This window comes from Colossoma macropomum, unplaced genomic scaffold, assembly GCF_904425465.1.
Source record: "Colossoma macropomum unplaced genomic scaffold, Colossoma_macropomum, whole genome shotgun sequence".
In the NCBI taxonomy this organism is placed as follows: Eukaryota; Metazoa; Chordata; class Actinopteri; order Characiformes; family Serrasalmidae; genus Colossoma; species Colossoma macropomum.
The window spans coordinates 2,987,889-3,002,670 of NW_023494798.1; the positions used below are offsets into that span (position 1 = coordinate 2,987,889).

General features: G+C 42.7%; 1 protein-coding gene across 1 annotated transcript in view; it reads right to left on the minus strand.

The window, feature by feature from the left end:
* The window catches only part of LOC118818109 (AT-rich interactive domain-containing protein 3B-like), a 90,469-nt gene extending 82,767 nt beyond the window's left edge, over positions 1-7,702 (minus strand). The window contains exons 1-2 of the mRNA XM_036585244.1: positions 7,317-7,702; positions 4,254-4,880 (exon numbers count right to left, since the gene is read on the minus strand). Of these exons, the coding sequence (XP_036441137.1) occupies positions 4,254-4,880; positions 7,317-7,355 (666 nt within the window). The 5' untranslated portion in view covers positions 7,356-7,702. The remainder of the gene's footprint in view (positions 1-4,253; positions 4,881-7,316) is intronic.
* Between the last annotated feature and the right edge of the window lie 7,080 nt (positions 7,703-14,782).

Genomic DNA, 14,782 nt, shown 5'->3' on the forward strand with positions numbered 1-14,782 from the left:
CCGGAGGCCTAATGGAGCCCCCCATTTAAACAATACCGTATTAAAAAGAGAGAGAGAGAGAGAGAGAGAGAGAGAGAGTAAAAAAGAGAGAGAGAGAATAAAAAAAGAGAGAGAGACAGAGAGAGAGAGAGAGACAGAGAGAGAGAGAGAGAGAGACAAGCAGGCAGCAGCGCCGAGGATCATTAAACAGCGCTGTACAGCATAACGACACGCCAGCAAACAGAGAGAAAACAAAAAGCAGCCGGACCGTTTCTCATCATACAATAGAGCCTTCCAGGCCCCCCATTCAGCCCCCCCGCGCCCCTCCTCTGTGTGTCTCTCCCCTGATCAAAGCTCCAGAGTGACAGACAGAGCCTCATCACACCTTTCGTAACGCCTGACTCAGGTGGGTTTTATGGTGCCAGATAAAAGCCGACAGCTTCATCACGGTTACGTGTGCTTCAACTACGACCGCAGTGATTAGCTGATGAAGTCAATTAGACATTGATAACAAGATTATGGTATTTTAATCTTCATATGATACATATGACTGATTGCAGTACACTACAGGAAGCACAGGGGTGATGCTGCATCCATTGTTTTATTGCACCATAAAAGGAGGAGTCGTTTGTTGCACAGACTTAACTTTGACGACACCACTGTGACGGGACAAAGTGAACGGAAGCAGCAAAAGGCATCACTGTTCGAATGGTTGATCTGAATCAATAAGTCATTGATCAATTAAAGAAATAATCAGTAGTCGCAGCTAGCTAGTGTCCATATGTGTGTCACAAAATTTTAGCTGTCCAAGTCTAAGCTGCCAAATACTTAGGCCCAATCCCATTTCACCCCTTGCCCCACCACTCAGCCCTCTGTTTTGCATGTTCATGTCTAGGGGTAGGGTGTCCCAATGTTTATTAAGATAGAGGAGTATGGCGAAGTGTTAGGGATCTTCTTGCCAACGAAAAGGCCTTGAACTCAATTTATAGAAAATAAATCACATTTAAATCATAACTGTAACCCCTCCAATTAGATATATTTGCCAAACTGTTCTGACCTACGTAAAAAGTTGATTTTAAAAGCTAAAAATAATTGGGAAAATAATTTGGGTCGGCTCAAATGAAAATCATGTGTTTCTGTAATAACTGTGTTGGCCTTAACTGCAGCACTACTTGCTGCCTTCATCCAGATAAAGTACCTTTCCTCTGTAATAAGATCCCTGAAAGGCCATCCCAATCAGAATTGGCTGACGGGGGTCATTCATGATTGATTGCTAAGCTGTCAAGACGATCATATGAACGCTGGAGGTAGAATGTCTTTTGCGTTCATTTGATTGGCTGGTTATTATATGTCTTTCCATGCCCCGCTCCCTGTCCCCTGCCCCGAGACTGTCCTGTACCGGCCACTGCTCTTAAAATAGACATCAGCACAATCCTTCAATGCACAGCCCCTACGACACAACACCGCAATAAAGAGGTCCAATAGGGCTGCAGTGATTAGTTGAAGAAAGTCAATTAGTTGTCACTGGGATCATTTACGTTGAGGTCTGTAATAAGTTCTGTATAATGTTCACATTATTTTATATAACCCTTTATTAATGTTTATGACACATTCTATAAGGTGCTATCAATGTTCACATGACACATATGACTATAATGTTGACGTAGGTGACAGACTGCTATATACTACAGGAAATGTAGGCATGTTAGGGTGGAACTGAACTCAGCAGGAAGGAGGGCTGGTGAACGAATTCTGGAAGAAAAATAAACGGAGGAACTGCTTCTCAGTCAACGTGATGCTTCTTGGTGCTCACAGTTGCAAAAAACATACAAGTCAACTAATGTTAGCTAGCGGAGCTACACATTCCTTTCAAACCCACCTTACACCCACTCTCGCCTGCTTTCTGCTGTTCCCTGGCGAAGAAGAATAGCGAGTCCACAGGCCGGTGTGACCACGGCATTAGTTTCAGACTCAAGACTTCGTGTTGTGGATCATGTCCGGCTCAAAGTTATTGGATTGTATTTGGGTTCGGGCTAATATTTTAGGCCAGATTAAAGCTCTAAGTCAGAGGTCGGTAACTTGCTGCTCTGGAGGCACATGCAGCTCTTTTACTGCCCTGTTGTGGCTCCACAGAATTAGATTTGTAGGTAAAAATAAAATAATCCTCCTTTACAGTAAAATAAAGCTCTGCTGATCGTTCAACACAGTTTAACAATAAATGGTCTTAAACGCTGGAGTTAATGTAGAACTGCTGATTCACCCTTTAACCCTGAAGGCTGGCGCGCAGACTACTGGTCACCAAAGCAGCACAGACAACAGTCTCGCCTAGCGAGTAGCTAACGAAACGGCAAAGAGAGAGATTTAAGACGAACATTGATTATTTGGAGACGAATGGACTTATTTGTATTTATAATCACTCCAGCTGGTTTCCAGATACGTTTAAACTGTCAAACACAAAGTCGCAAAGCTGAAGTCAGCTTCTCATTCAAATTTTCCCCTTCCACCTTAAATGTTGCCTGCTGTACAATTTAAGGTGGAACGGGAAAAATCAACCAAGATGCTGGTAAATGAGAGGCTGACTTCAGCATCGAACGTTGGGGGGGGTTATTTTCCAAGAAACTGTTCTACTTTTGGAAAAGTTTCCTGCAGAGATGTGAGAAAAGCGTCTGTAGCTGAGCTAAAGCTTAAAGCAACGTAAGTCTGCATTTTTATTTATATTAAATTTGTTAGCCTATACTAACACATTAGCACATACTGAGACACAGTGATATCAGGGCTCCCAAGGTGGTTTGATTTTTGCTGAAAGGACAAACTGGCTCTTCTTAACATTCGGGTTGCCGACTCCTGTTCTAAGCATTAATGACCAGTCAAGGTTATTCTGAATTAAAAACAGAACTCCTAAGAAGGAATACAGGTAGAGCACAGCACTTAAACAGACACATACAGCCCTGCCGGATGTTTCTCCCAAATGTTAAAACTGACCCAAATGTCTTTTTACATGCTCTGGAGTCTGGCCAAGTCCTGCTGAGCTTCTGCCAGGAGCAAGGAAATGAAAGAGAGAGCACAAAGTGAAAGAATGACGTCTGAGCTCTGGACTCCTGCCAGGACACACTTCCAGGTTTTTTCCCCCTGGCTGACAGCAGAACAGCAATAGAAGAAGTTCAGCATGACTTAGACTTCCGCATGGTCTCTGAGATTAGGCCACAGGTAAGAGGTCTGAGGATAAAACAGTGTTGGAACCACTCAGGCAAGCGCAACTCTCCTCACTAAACTCTGAACGTCACTGTATTCTATCAAATACAAGTAATCGAGTAATCTAGCGATTATTTTGACGATTAATCGAGTATTCACACTAAATTTATGACAGCAAACATATAGAAATAATATAAACAAATAGAGACATATGTGCATTAGTGGGATCCTGCTGGTGTGGGTTTCCTCTCTTTCAATGATGTTCAGGAAATCCATTTAGGCTCCAGCAGTCCTACCTTGCAGCCAATGTTCAGACTGCTGAACACAGATTTATAACGATCCAATTTATCATTCAAAGCACACTTCACCAAGAATATATATTTTTAATCAAGGAATCAGTTCTGATAGACTATAATACACTACAAAAAGCATTGGGAGTGATATGCCTTGATAGTTTTATCGCACCACAAAAGACGAAATTGCTTGTTGCACAGCTAGAACTTGACAAAGGCATAATGGTTTGATTAGTTGATTAACTGAATAATAGCTAGTAGAATAATCGATTATAGAAATCATCAATAGTTGCAGTCCTATCCATAAAATACAATATCAACTGTTGCACAGACTGAACTTCAAGTGATGGCAGCACTTGGAGAGACTGGGGAGAAACTGCAGAAGGCATAATTCGATTAGTTGAATCACAGTCGACAGATTAATCGACTATATAAATAATCGTTAGCTGTAGGTCTGTAAGAAACCACTCATACACTGATGGCCCTTTGAACGACGGCAGACTGGTGGCGGTAAAATGAGAGGAATCGATTAGTCGATTAACTGAATAGTAGTTGACCGATTAATCGATTATAGACAGAGCTAGTTGCTCTAGTTAGTGGTCACATCAGCCTGTTTAATAGGAAACTGAAGAAGGCAAACTAGTTCAATTACTCAGTAATCACACAGCAGCCAAAAGAATTATCGATTTTTGGAAATAACCCATAGTTGCAGCCCCAGCTGTGAGTCACGTCAGCTTGTTTAACAACTCAGCGTTCAAGATTTGGGGAGGAATTCAGGGTTTTTCTTACCTGTTTGAAGTTGTCTTCATAGCTCCAGTCGGCCTGGCCATTAGGGGACGCAGCTGATGCTGGCTCCACAGGAGAGAGCCCATCTTCGGGCTCCTGTTTGACCCGGACAGGGGGTGATGGTTCTCTCTGGGTCCTGGGTGCTGGAGCTGGTGTCCCGGTGTAGCTCCCAAACGAATGGCCCTGCAACCTGGCAGCTCCTTGCTGCAGAGCCAACGTCTGCTTTCTCAAAAACTCCAAACCACTGACCGCACCATCCTCTTCCTCACTGGCTTCGTCCCCCTCCATCATCTCCTCATTATCATCATCATCAGCAGCATCATCGTTATCATCATCTTCGTCATCCGAGTCCTGGCCTCGCCCTTCCTTGGTGTCCAGTTCCGAGTCCGCTCTGGTGTGCCCCTGGGCCTTGGTGTCCAGACCCACCCCGGAGGCTCTGGCCGCGGCCAGAATGGCCTGCTGGGCGGCCACCTGTTGGGCGTACATGATGTGGGCCTCGCGGAGTCGCCGCTCCTTGCGCTCCATCTCCAGCCGCGCCTGCTGCTGCCTCTGCAGCTGCTCCATCACGGCCTCCAGCTTCACTCCCGCTATGCCCCCCTGAGGGTAACCACCGCCCCCCAAACTGCCCTCCTGAGAGACACAGGCAAAAAGGAAGCAACAAAGACGTCAATGACATGCCATAAAGGAACGACTCCAATTACATGCTACGAGCCTCTGACTGACCGATTTAGAATCTTATTTTCCCGCCTTCGTACTTCAAATACATTCACTGTGGACTACTGTGGTCTTATTACTAACCTCTGCAATGGACGATGATATTTAACTGGAACTAGTGATGCACATAATAATAATAGCTAGTAGAACAATCGATTATAGAAATCATCAATAGTTGCAGTCCTATCCATAAAATACAATATCAATTGTTGCACAGACTCAGCTTCAAGTGATGGCAGCACTTAGAGACTGGGGAGAAACTGCAGAAGGCATATTTCGATTAGTTGAATTACAGTCGACAGATTAATCGACTATATAAATAATCGTTAGCTGTAGGTCTGTAAGAAACCACTCATACACTGATGGACCTTTGAACGACGGCAGACTGGTGGTGGCAAAATGAGAGGAATCGATTAGTCGATTAACTGAATAGTAGTTGACCGATTAATCGATTATAGACAGAGCTAGTTGCTCTAGTTAGCAGTCACATCAGCCTGTTTAATAGGAAACTGAAGAAGGCAAACTAGTTCAATTACTCAGTAATCACACAGCAGCCAAAAGAATTATCGATTTTTGGAAATAACCCATAGTTGCAGCCCCAGCTGTTTTAACATCTGTATATATATATATATATATATATATATATATATATATATATATATATATATATAGCTGTTGTCGGAAGAAAACCTTGTATCTCCAAAATGGTAACTTTACAGGAGAAGGAAAAAACCTACTTTACTTTTAATGTAAGTCAATGGAACCAGAATTTTTTCCAAGTCAATTTGGGTCATTTCTTTTAGTCCATTCATCATGAAATTTGCACACAATTTGAAAATATCTATTGCCCTTTACGATGTATGTAAATTTTATGATCAATGGACCAAATTAAATGACCCAAAATCACTTGGTAAAAACTCTGGTTCCACTGACTTACACTTAAAGTATGTTTTTTCCTTCTCCTGTAAAGTTACCATTTTGGAGATACAAGGTTTCGTTCCGACAACAGCGTTCGGTGACTCTGGGCTAATCCACCAAAATATCAGCATTTTGCTCATTTTATTGCATTTGAATACTAATCCAGGCGGATCTAGTCCCAACATCTCCATTTTATCAATGTCTATGTATCGACATTATCCACATACGATTCCATCACCAAGACGTAAACAAAGTCATTCATGCTCCCTTCTAGAGAAACTGAAGAGTGAGAAATGTTCACAGTGGCGGTGATAGGAACCAGACGTCAAATTTAGAGTTCAATCCCTCTAAAAAGCTCCCTCACAGAAAGTGAAACAGTTACAAACACATCTAAACTTCGTTTTTAATATATCCATGGCGGAGGCATACAGACAGGATGTTATAGGGCAAAATAGTCCCCCAGTGCTTAATTTCAGCAAATGTATCACCATTTTACCATAAATATTACATATAAAATCTCAGAGGACTCGTGTAGGTTCACTGGGGGTTTTGGAGAGTAAATAAAATGGCTTTATTTGTGTCGTAGACCGCCCTGGTTCCTGTCACCACCACTGTATAGAAATCTGAATTCTACAGTGAGCTGTTTCACACTAAACCACTCTGAATGACTCAGTTCACATCTCAATGACTGAACTATGCAGAAAGTTTTAGTAAAAATTTTAAGACGCAAGTGTCTGAGTAGGGAAACCTCCAAACTGTGCTGGACTCAGGCTGCCCAGGACTAGAACTGGACATCCCTGCCAAGCACTGATTCAGACTGGACAGCTCTGTCCATCTGAAAGTCTCTGAATCCAATCAAGAGATCGTAATAAGACTCATTACATCAAAATCAAGACACACTGCATGTAACCAGTACAAGCCACAGTCGGAGTCTGAGACAGAGCCTAAAAATGGCTGTGTTTAGTCCGGGCTACTTTTCACGAGGCGCTGTGATCTCATCTGGCAGACCCCCGACACGCAGACGGGGGGTGCTATAAATTTCCACGACCCGCTTTGATCTCTACCCACACAGCACTTCAAACAAGCTTAAAAAACAAGGCGTATCTCGACGCAACCGGTCAGTATGGTGAACTGGCGCGGCACGGCGTACCACGGAGTCCGTACAACTTACTACGCAGTCACTCAAAGCGTGCGCGCGCGGAATATGCATTCCCTTACCCCAATAAAGATCAAAGTCTCGGTCCTAATCAGAGCAGCATGCCGAGCAAATACGCGCCGCGCGAGCGTAGTCAAGGTTCGATTAATGCACGACTAAAACGACTTTTTTTCTTTTTTGTGACTATAAACAAAAAAAGGCACGAGGCAGATCAATGACGCGCACGAGCCACCGGCGAGCTTTTACTACATGAAGTTTAGACGCCGCGCGCGACTCACCATTTGTGCCCTGCTGCTGCTGCTCGAGTTATCCACCATCCCTCCCTTCTTCCTCGCGCTCCTCTCTTCTGTTACTCCTGCTGCTCGTGCACGCGCTCAGCAATCGCTCCGCCAACAAACGCGAGAGAGAGAGCGAGAGAGAGAGAGCGAGCAAAGCGTGCAGTGAGCGCGCGTGCGTGCCAGCAAAGCTACTCCGTAGCGACAAAAATACAAATAAAAAGAAAAACAAAAAAAACACAGCGACGCTCGTGCACTCGAAGGTCGGCTCTCCGCTACGAACGGAGAGAGAGGGAGTGAGAGAGGTAGAGAAAGAGCGAGGGAGGACGGAAACGAGACGAGCGCGAGCGCGTAGCCTTCAGCTTACAACTCCCTGCGCTCGCTTTTCTTTTTTTTTCCCTTCCCCTTTGCAGTGCGCGTTCACACTCCTCCTCCTCCTCCACCACTCCTCCTCCTCCTCCTCCTCCACTCCTCCCCCCGTCTCGTGCCGAGGCGTCAGCAGGACCCGCCCCGCGGACAGCAACAAGTTCCGCAGCTCGAGCACGAACAGCGCTAAACAAACAAACAAACGGATGAATGAATAAAAAGTGGGCGGGGCTTCATGCTCAATGCAAAGCAGCAGAAGCAATTCAGTGTTATTTGAGCTTTAGATGCTTATCTGGGTAAACAGAGCAGTAGTTTAATCATATAATAATAATAATAATAATAATAATAATAATAAACCTCGTATCTCTAAAATGGTAACTTCACAGGAGAAGGAAAAAACATACTTTACTTTCAATGCAAGTCAATGGAACCAGACGTTTTCCCAAGTCATTTTGGGTCATTTCTTTTGGTCCAATCATCATATAATTTACACACAGTGTAAAGGGAAATAAGCATTTTCAAATTATGTCAAAAACTGAAAAATGACAAAAATGCACAGAGACGGCACAATGCCCAGCCCAGAGCTACTCCAACACCAAACACAGGGAGGGGGTAACTTTGGAAAACACAACATAAGTAGAGAGTAGACACTACTAAGCGCTAGTTACTACTAAGCCCTCCTCACACAAAATAAATACACTGATAAACACAGCTACTCCAACACATCAGCAACAACAGCAACAACGTCCACTGTAACTATGGTGCGGCGCCTCCCGAGAGCCACTTTGCATGGCTAAGCTCCCCGCAGTGGCACACAAACCATGGCGGACGCCGCACAGCCCCCTCTTCAAGGGTTGGCCTTCCTGGCGGCCCACACAGCCCAAACAAAGTCCCAGACAGCACAAGTGCCACAATCCTTGGCACAGTGGCTCCTCGGCGTACCCCACTCTGAGTGTGCTGTCTTCCTCTAACCCTGGTGGGCAGCCGAACACCAGCTCCATGGGCGTCCTCTCTGTTGGGGGCGTGCAACTGCTGCAGCGGTCCTTTCTTTGCCATGCACTGGTCATTGCAGCACACATCTTCACATCTATGCAGTAGCCCGGCCCGTAGAACCTCTGCCGCAACAGCTTCGGCCTCTTGCCCACACCGAAGTGCCCCACGCCAGCTGCCGCACACACCGCCCAGCACCGGCTCCTTCTCTCACAGTGGCACTTCAGGGGTTCAGTAGAGTTTAAAAGACCAGGGAAAAAAAAAAACTTAAAATATAAAATATGTCACACCTTTTGCACAAATCACATTTTATGTTTTATTATTTTTAAAATAATAATTACAGTGTGTTTTCTGTAGAGGATGAGTTCAATCATTTTCACTGAGAAAAGGCTGCAACTGGTTAATAATGAAAGAAGACAATAAAAAGAATTTAGAAAATAAAAAGAGTACAAGTGAAGAAAAAAGTGAAGAAAATAAAAGCCCTGAAAAGGAAGGAAAAACAATCATTTGATTTGACAAATTCTAAAAGATAAAAATAATAGCAATAAAAATAAATAATACAAAAGGAATCAGCAATAATGAAGTGAGTAAAACAAGAAACTGTAGATCAGCAAATAAAATATAACACTAAAATTTGTAGTTGATCATATATTTACATTAAAATCAATACATCAGAACATCTAGAGAAAAAATAAAACAAAGTTTTAATTTGCTTTTAAAAAACTATCCACAAACGTGAGATTAAAGACAAACTGAATTTAAGCCTTAATCGTCTCAGTAAAGCTTCTTGTGATTTAATGGGGAGTCATTTCTAACTGTGTAGCTCAAGCGTGCCCTCTAGTGGTGATTCTCGGTTAGTACAAAAACAACTGCATTTAGGCACCTTCGTCATGTCAGTGTTAACTCCCTCACAGAACCATGAACATTCAAAGAACCAATTACATGCTTAAATGGTTCTTTACAGGGTGAAGGTTCTTCAGATTGATGGAGAATGTATTGTATATGACTCTATATTTTTGAAAGTGGTTCTATATAGCACCAAAAAGGGTTCTACAATTGCTATGGTGCCAAGAAATCTTTTGATGCTACATAGAACTACAACACATTCTCCATCAATCTTAAGAACCATTTCACCAGGCAAAGGACTCTTTAAGCATGCAAAAGGCTCTTTGAGTGTTCATGGTTCTATATAGAACCATTGTCTTTGCTAAAGAACCCTTGAAGAACCATCTTTTTTTAAAGAGTGTTGTTTATTTTAACGGGCCCCTATAATTGGAAAGCGTTTGTTGTAAGATGTAAACATTGTTTAGGAACGATGAAAAAACGCGGAGTCGAAGAGTCGATTCAAAGCATTTCGACTCTTAGAATCATTGGCCAAGAGTCGACTCCGACTCCTACACCTGTTGGAGTTGAAGAATCGATTCTTTTGGAATCGACTCTTCATCACTACACACAGGCTCTCTGTCTCTCTCGCCCTATACTGTCTGTATGAGCTACAAAAGAATCAGACTTGCTCAAAACGAACCCTTTGACAACGCAATAGAACAAAGTACTTTTAAAGAACATTGGAAATAAATAACAGTAGTGAAAACTGGACTGAGTGCGCTAAATGCATGAACTTTTACTCTCCACTCGCCCCGAGTGTTTCACCTATAGATATACATACCTAGATGCCGCGTTGCCTGTTCTTCTCTCAGCGAGGCGATACGTCTGCGCGTCCGCCATGTTGGAGCGGTCAAGATCCGCTTGTGAACAGATTCACTTGTATTGAGAGACGATGAGTCTCAGGGTTAAATCGGCCACAACTTCCTTAACACTCAACTGATTTTCACCAAATTTGTTTGGTTATAATCCCCAGACATACAGTAATCTAGGCTGCACGAACTGCTCTTGGTGGCTTTTATTTCTTTATTCACTGATCGTGCTAATTAGCCGTCCAGACCAGCAGAAAAGTATTCAGTCTGCACCTGACGTTAAAAACCGAGTCACAAAAAACACAATATCATCAGGATACACCCCCCGTTCCCCCTTAAATGGTGCAGCAGTCGCTTTCTGGTGCCTGAGGCTGCACCATTTAAGGTGGAACGGGAAAATTTGAACAAGAAGCTGGCGAATAAGAAGCTAACATCAGCTTCGTGTAAGAAGATGCTAACGCTAATCTATTATGAATATCTACATTGATTAAGGAATGCTATAACTAACTGAGTTACAAAGCATCAACCATCACTGTAAATAAATAACTACTACATCAAGTTAAGACCCCTTGAATAGACTATTAAATGAAATAAGCTTAAAATAAAACCAACCACACGGCCATATCTACATAAACATCACACAAACATGAGTGTGGATCGCTGCGTTTCCTCTGTTATATAATCCTATCCCACTTTCTCAGAGCAACATTCCTGAAATAGTGTAATTTTGGACAGGATCTTTCTTAATCTGCCACTCTGTAATGATACTGAATGCAGTCCAGCAGCAATGTTGACCGCACTAAAATGGCGGCGCCGTTGACGTGCCTGACTGGACCCAACGCGGCATCTAGGTATGCATATCTGTCGCTGTGCCGGTGCCCTGCCGAGCTGTGCTACCTTTTCGAAATGTTCTGCTGTCGTGCTTATTTACAGGTATATCCGTAAATAAAACCTCTAGGTGGGATATTTTGATAGGCTAAAACTCCTTATCAAAAATATTACCCATGTTAAAACTACGAGGCTGAATTTAGCTTCTTTTTTCACAGCTTCTTGTTTGAATGTTCCCGTTCCACCTTAAATGGTGCAGCAGCTGAGACTAGCTATTACAAACACTAAAACAAGACAAAATACTGACCTGTTAGTTTTGTGAAACAGAAAAAATGAGTTAATGTTACTCTGTTAAGCGGAAATAGAGGAACCTCCTCATATCATGCCTCTCAACCCCCCATGAAGCTGAAGTCAGCTTCTTTTTCGCCGGCTGCTTGTTCGAATTTCCCCGTTCCACCTTAAATGGCGCAGTAACTCAGAACGTGACTGCTGCACCACTTAAGGTTGAACGGGAAAAGGCGAACAAAAATCTGGCGAATGTCCTCAGAAAAATGCTACCAGCATTAAAATAATAATTCATATTTCAGCTCTTTAATGACCTCGTAATTCAGAGGATCCAGTGGTGTTAGAGAGAAGAATGTTCACAGGACAAAACGTATCAAGACGTATCGGGTTCTGAACATTTTTATTTAACACAGGGGGCGCTAGAGGCGATTTTTCGGAAACCCTATTCATTCTGCCCATAGAGAAATGGAGCTCAGACCCGGAGATCCTAATATGGGCATAAGAGCATGGCGCCTGGGTCTGAAAGGATGTGTAGCTGACAAGAAGCCTTACTGAGAAAAGGAGACGGACACATCAAACAAAGAAGCTGAACAATGGACTGACCACCCCAGAGTCCAGACCAACATCGCTGAATGTGTTTGGAATCATGAGAAGCAGAAAACGCAACCAAGTTCTAAGACTGAAGCACTAAATCAATTAACTTTGACTTGACTTTAGTACAGTCATAGAAACTTGTGTCCCACCAATTAGCACCGCACAAACTGCACACCTAAACCGCTCACTTGCTTCAGACTGTGTTTAGTAGCCTCTAATAGACGTGATTATGTGGTCTCTGACACTGTATGACGTTCTGTTATCTCTGGTAAACAAGGCTGTGTCAGGTTGGTTAGAGCAGGGAACTCAGTTTAAACCATGAGCCCAGAGCAGTATTAGGCCATGATTTCAAAAGAAAAGGTGATGATTATATGTCTGATCTTCAGGCGGCATCTTCTTTAGGGATGATTCGTATGACATCATTCCAAGAAGAGCCTCAGGCAGCTCAGCATTAAGCTTCACAGACACAGATTAGGCCTAAACCTAGGCTTGTCAGGATTATCAGTGATGAATCAGCACTGGCATTGCAATTCAGCCCAAGGCTGGACTTGCTGGAAGGTATTTTGCATCGTTCTACCAAATTAAACCCAAGGCTTTAATTGAGATAGTAATAAATGAAGTTTATGCAAAATCATCGTTTATAGGGTACTTTCTGTTGGGAGGTGTCTGCATCAAACCCTAACCCCTAAATTTACTCTCCTGAAAATATTTTTGAAGTACTTTTTTAATAGCTTTTAAAGTGGAGTTGAAATTGTTGATATATTGTGAGTGTAATTTTTAAGTTAAAAATAAAAGATTAACTGCTGTTTTCATGTCAGTACCGAAACACAGTTTTAGTCTGTAGGCGGAGCCTTATTTTAGCCACGCCCCTGCATTTTATAGCAGGAAGTGAGACTGCATCCCTGTCCCTCATGACCACTGGCCTGCGTCCAGAAACCTTGAAATTTGCTGCTTTTTTCCTTCCAATCCTCCTCCTCTCGCGACACCATCTTACCGGCTGTCCGAATACCGGATACGAGAGAAGCCACTTCAAACAGCTGCCGACGTGGCTTCAAGTGGAGGATGTCACGGCAAAAATAGGCAGCTTCCCTCAAAATGAAGCTCAAAACATCAGGATTGGCAGAAAAAGGCACAACTTCTTTTATTAAAATCAAGGCTTTCCAGCAAACATTAACTGGTTAATCTGAGTTGGCCCAGGCAACAACAGACCAACACACAAAAACCCATCATTTTTATACTCTTTTCTGGGCAAGAAGGGGGGGGCGGTCATCACATGACTCCTTGCCCTTCCCTGGGGGGACAGATGCAAAAGTTTCTGGACGCAGCCATGGTGAGCAGTTAGATTCCATTGTTTTTTTTTACGTAAATGTGTCCCAAAGTCTGAAACTGTAATTATTGTCATACTGAAACACGTTTTCAGCACTTAAGTAAACTTTTTTCTGTTCCAATGAAACATATTATGATTTTATGTGTGTACAGTGTTCAGAGCTGGGTTTGCTAGTCATGTATTGGCTAGCGTTCTGCTCAAAATGAGCTAAAACCCTGATAGCAAGAGGACAGTGGACCACCAGCTTTGTCATAAGCAGGCCTACAGTGGTCCACTGTCCTCCACTGTCCCTGGCGTTTCGCTCAGCTTTTCTGGGCAGCCCACCAGTGGTTAAGCAGAGTAACAGCCAACATTCCACAGGACGTAAACATAATGCAAAACTCCAACTTCATGCTGTGGCTACATCACGCCACTTTACCCAAAAATATGAACATACATCATCTAGAAGACGAGAAGCATGTATTCAGCGTCACTCCAAAAGTGTTTTGCTGCGTCTCGCGGTAACACTGCTCACTTATTTCCGCTACCGCCGTCTGTTTTCGCACATGTGCAGACTGAGAAATCCAAAAGAAATCAGAGTCAGAGTTCACGTGCACTAAGAAATCTGATTACTGAGCTAGATCCAGCTCTTTTTTTGGATTTCTTAATCAGATTTCTCTCAGATTTTCTCTTCTCTTACGTTAACATGATCAATTGAATAATCAGATAACTGTGGAAATCCGATTATGATTATTGAGTGATTAGGATTATTGAGTGCATGTAAACGCACATGCTGTGTTATGCTTTGCAAATAAGTTTAGTGAATCATTTTAATCTAAGATCTCAGAAAAAAGGTACTAAACTATCACTGGGTCAGTTCCCCTCTTGTCACTGGGGTGGAGCCCTCAAGGCTCCATCTCAGTACCTTTAGTCAGGGAACATAACTGAACCATAATCCACTGAAATGATATGTTCTAAGCTGTACTGACTCCACACACCCCGTCTCGTCTCCAGGACTTTATTTTACTGTTCTGTTTAAAACATTCGGTTATGAAAAGGTACAAATACGAACTTTTCACCTGGAAAAACTTATTTAAGGATCACAATCAGACCTTAAAACCACTGTTGGAGCTTTGAGAGAACATTGCACAGAACCTTTATTTCTAACAGTGTAACGCTGACTCATCAGCAACAACACTTTCTATAAAATCATTTTATATCAGGCCTAGTCATTTTTTTCTCTCTCCGTTGTTTGTAATATTTGTCTTAGTTTATTGTCTAAAATAAAAGTCTATGTGCTTTTAAAATCTGTTTAAGATTAAAAATGGGATAGAACTCGTATGCAGGACAGTAATCTGGGTGTTTTGGTAGTGAAACATGGAATGTTCAGTCATTTATTTTAATAA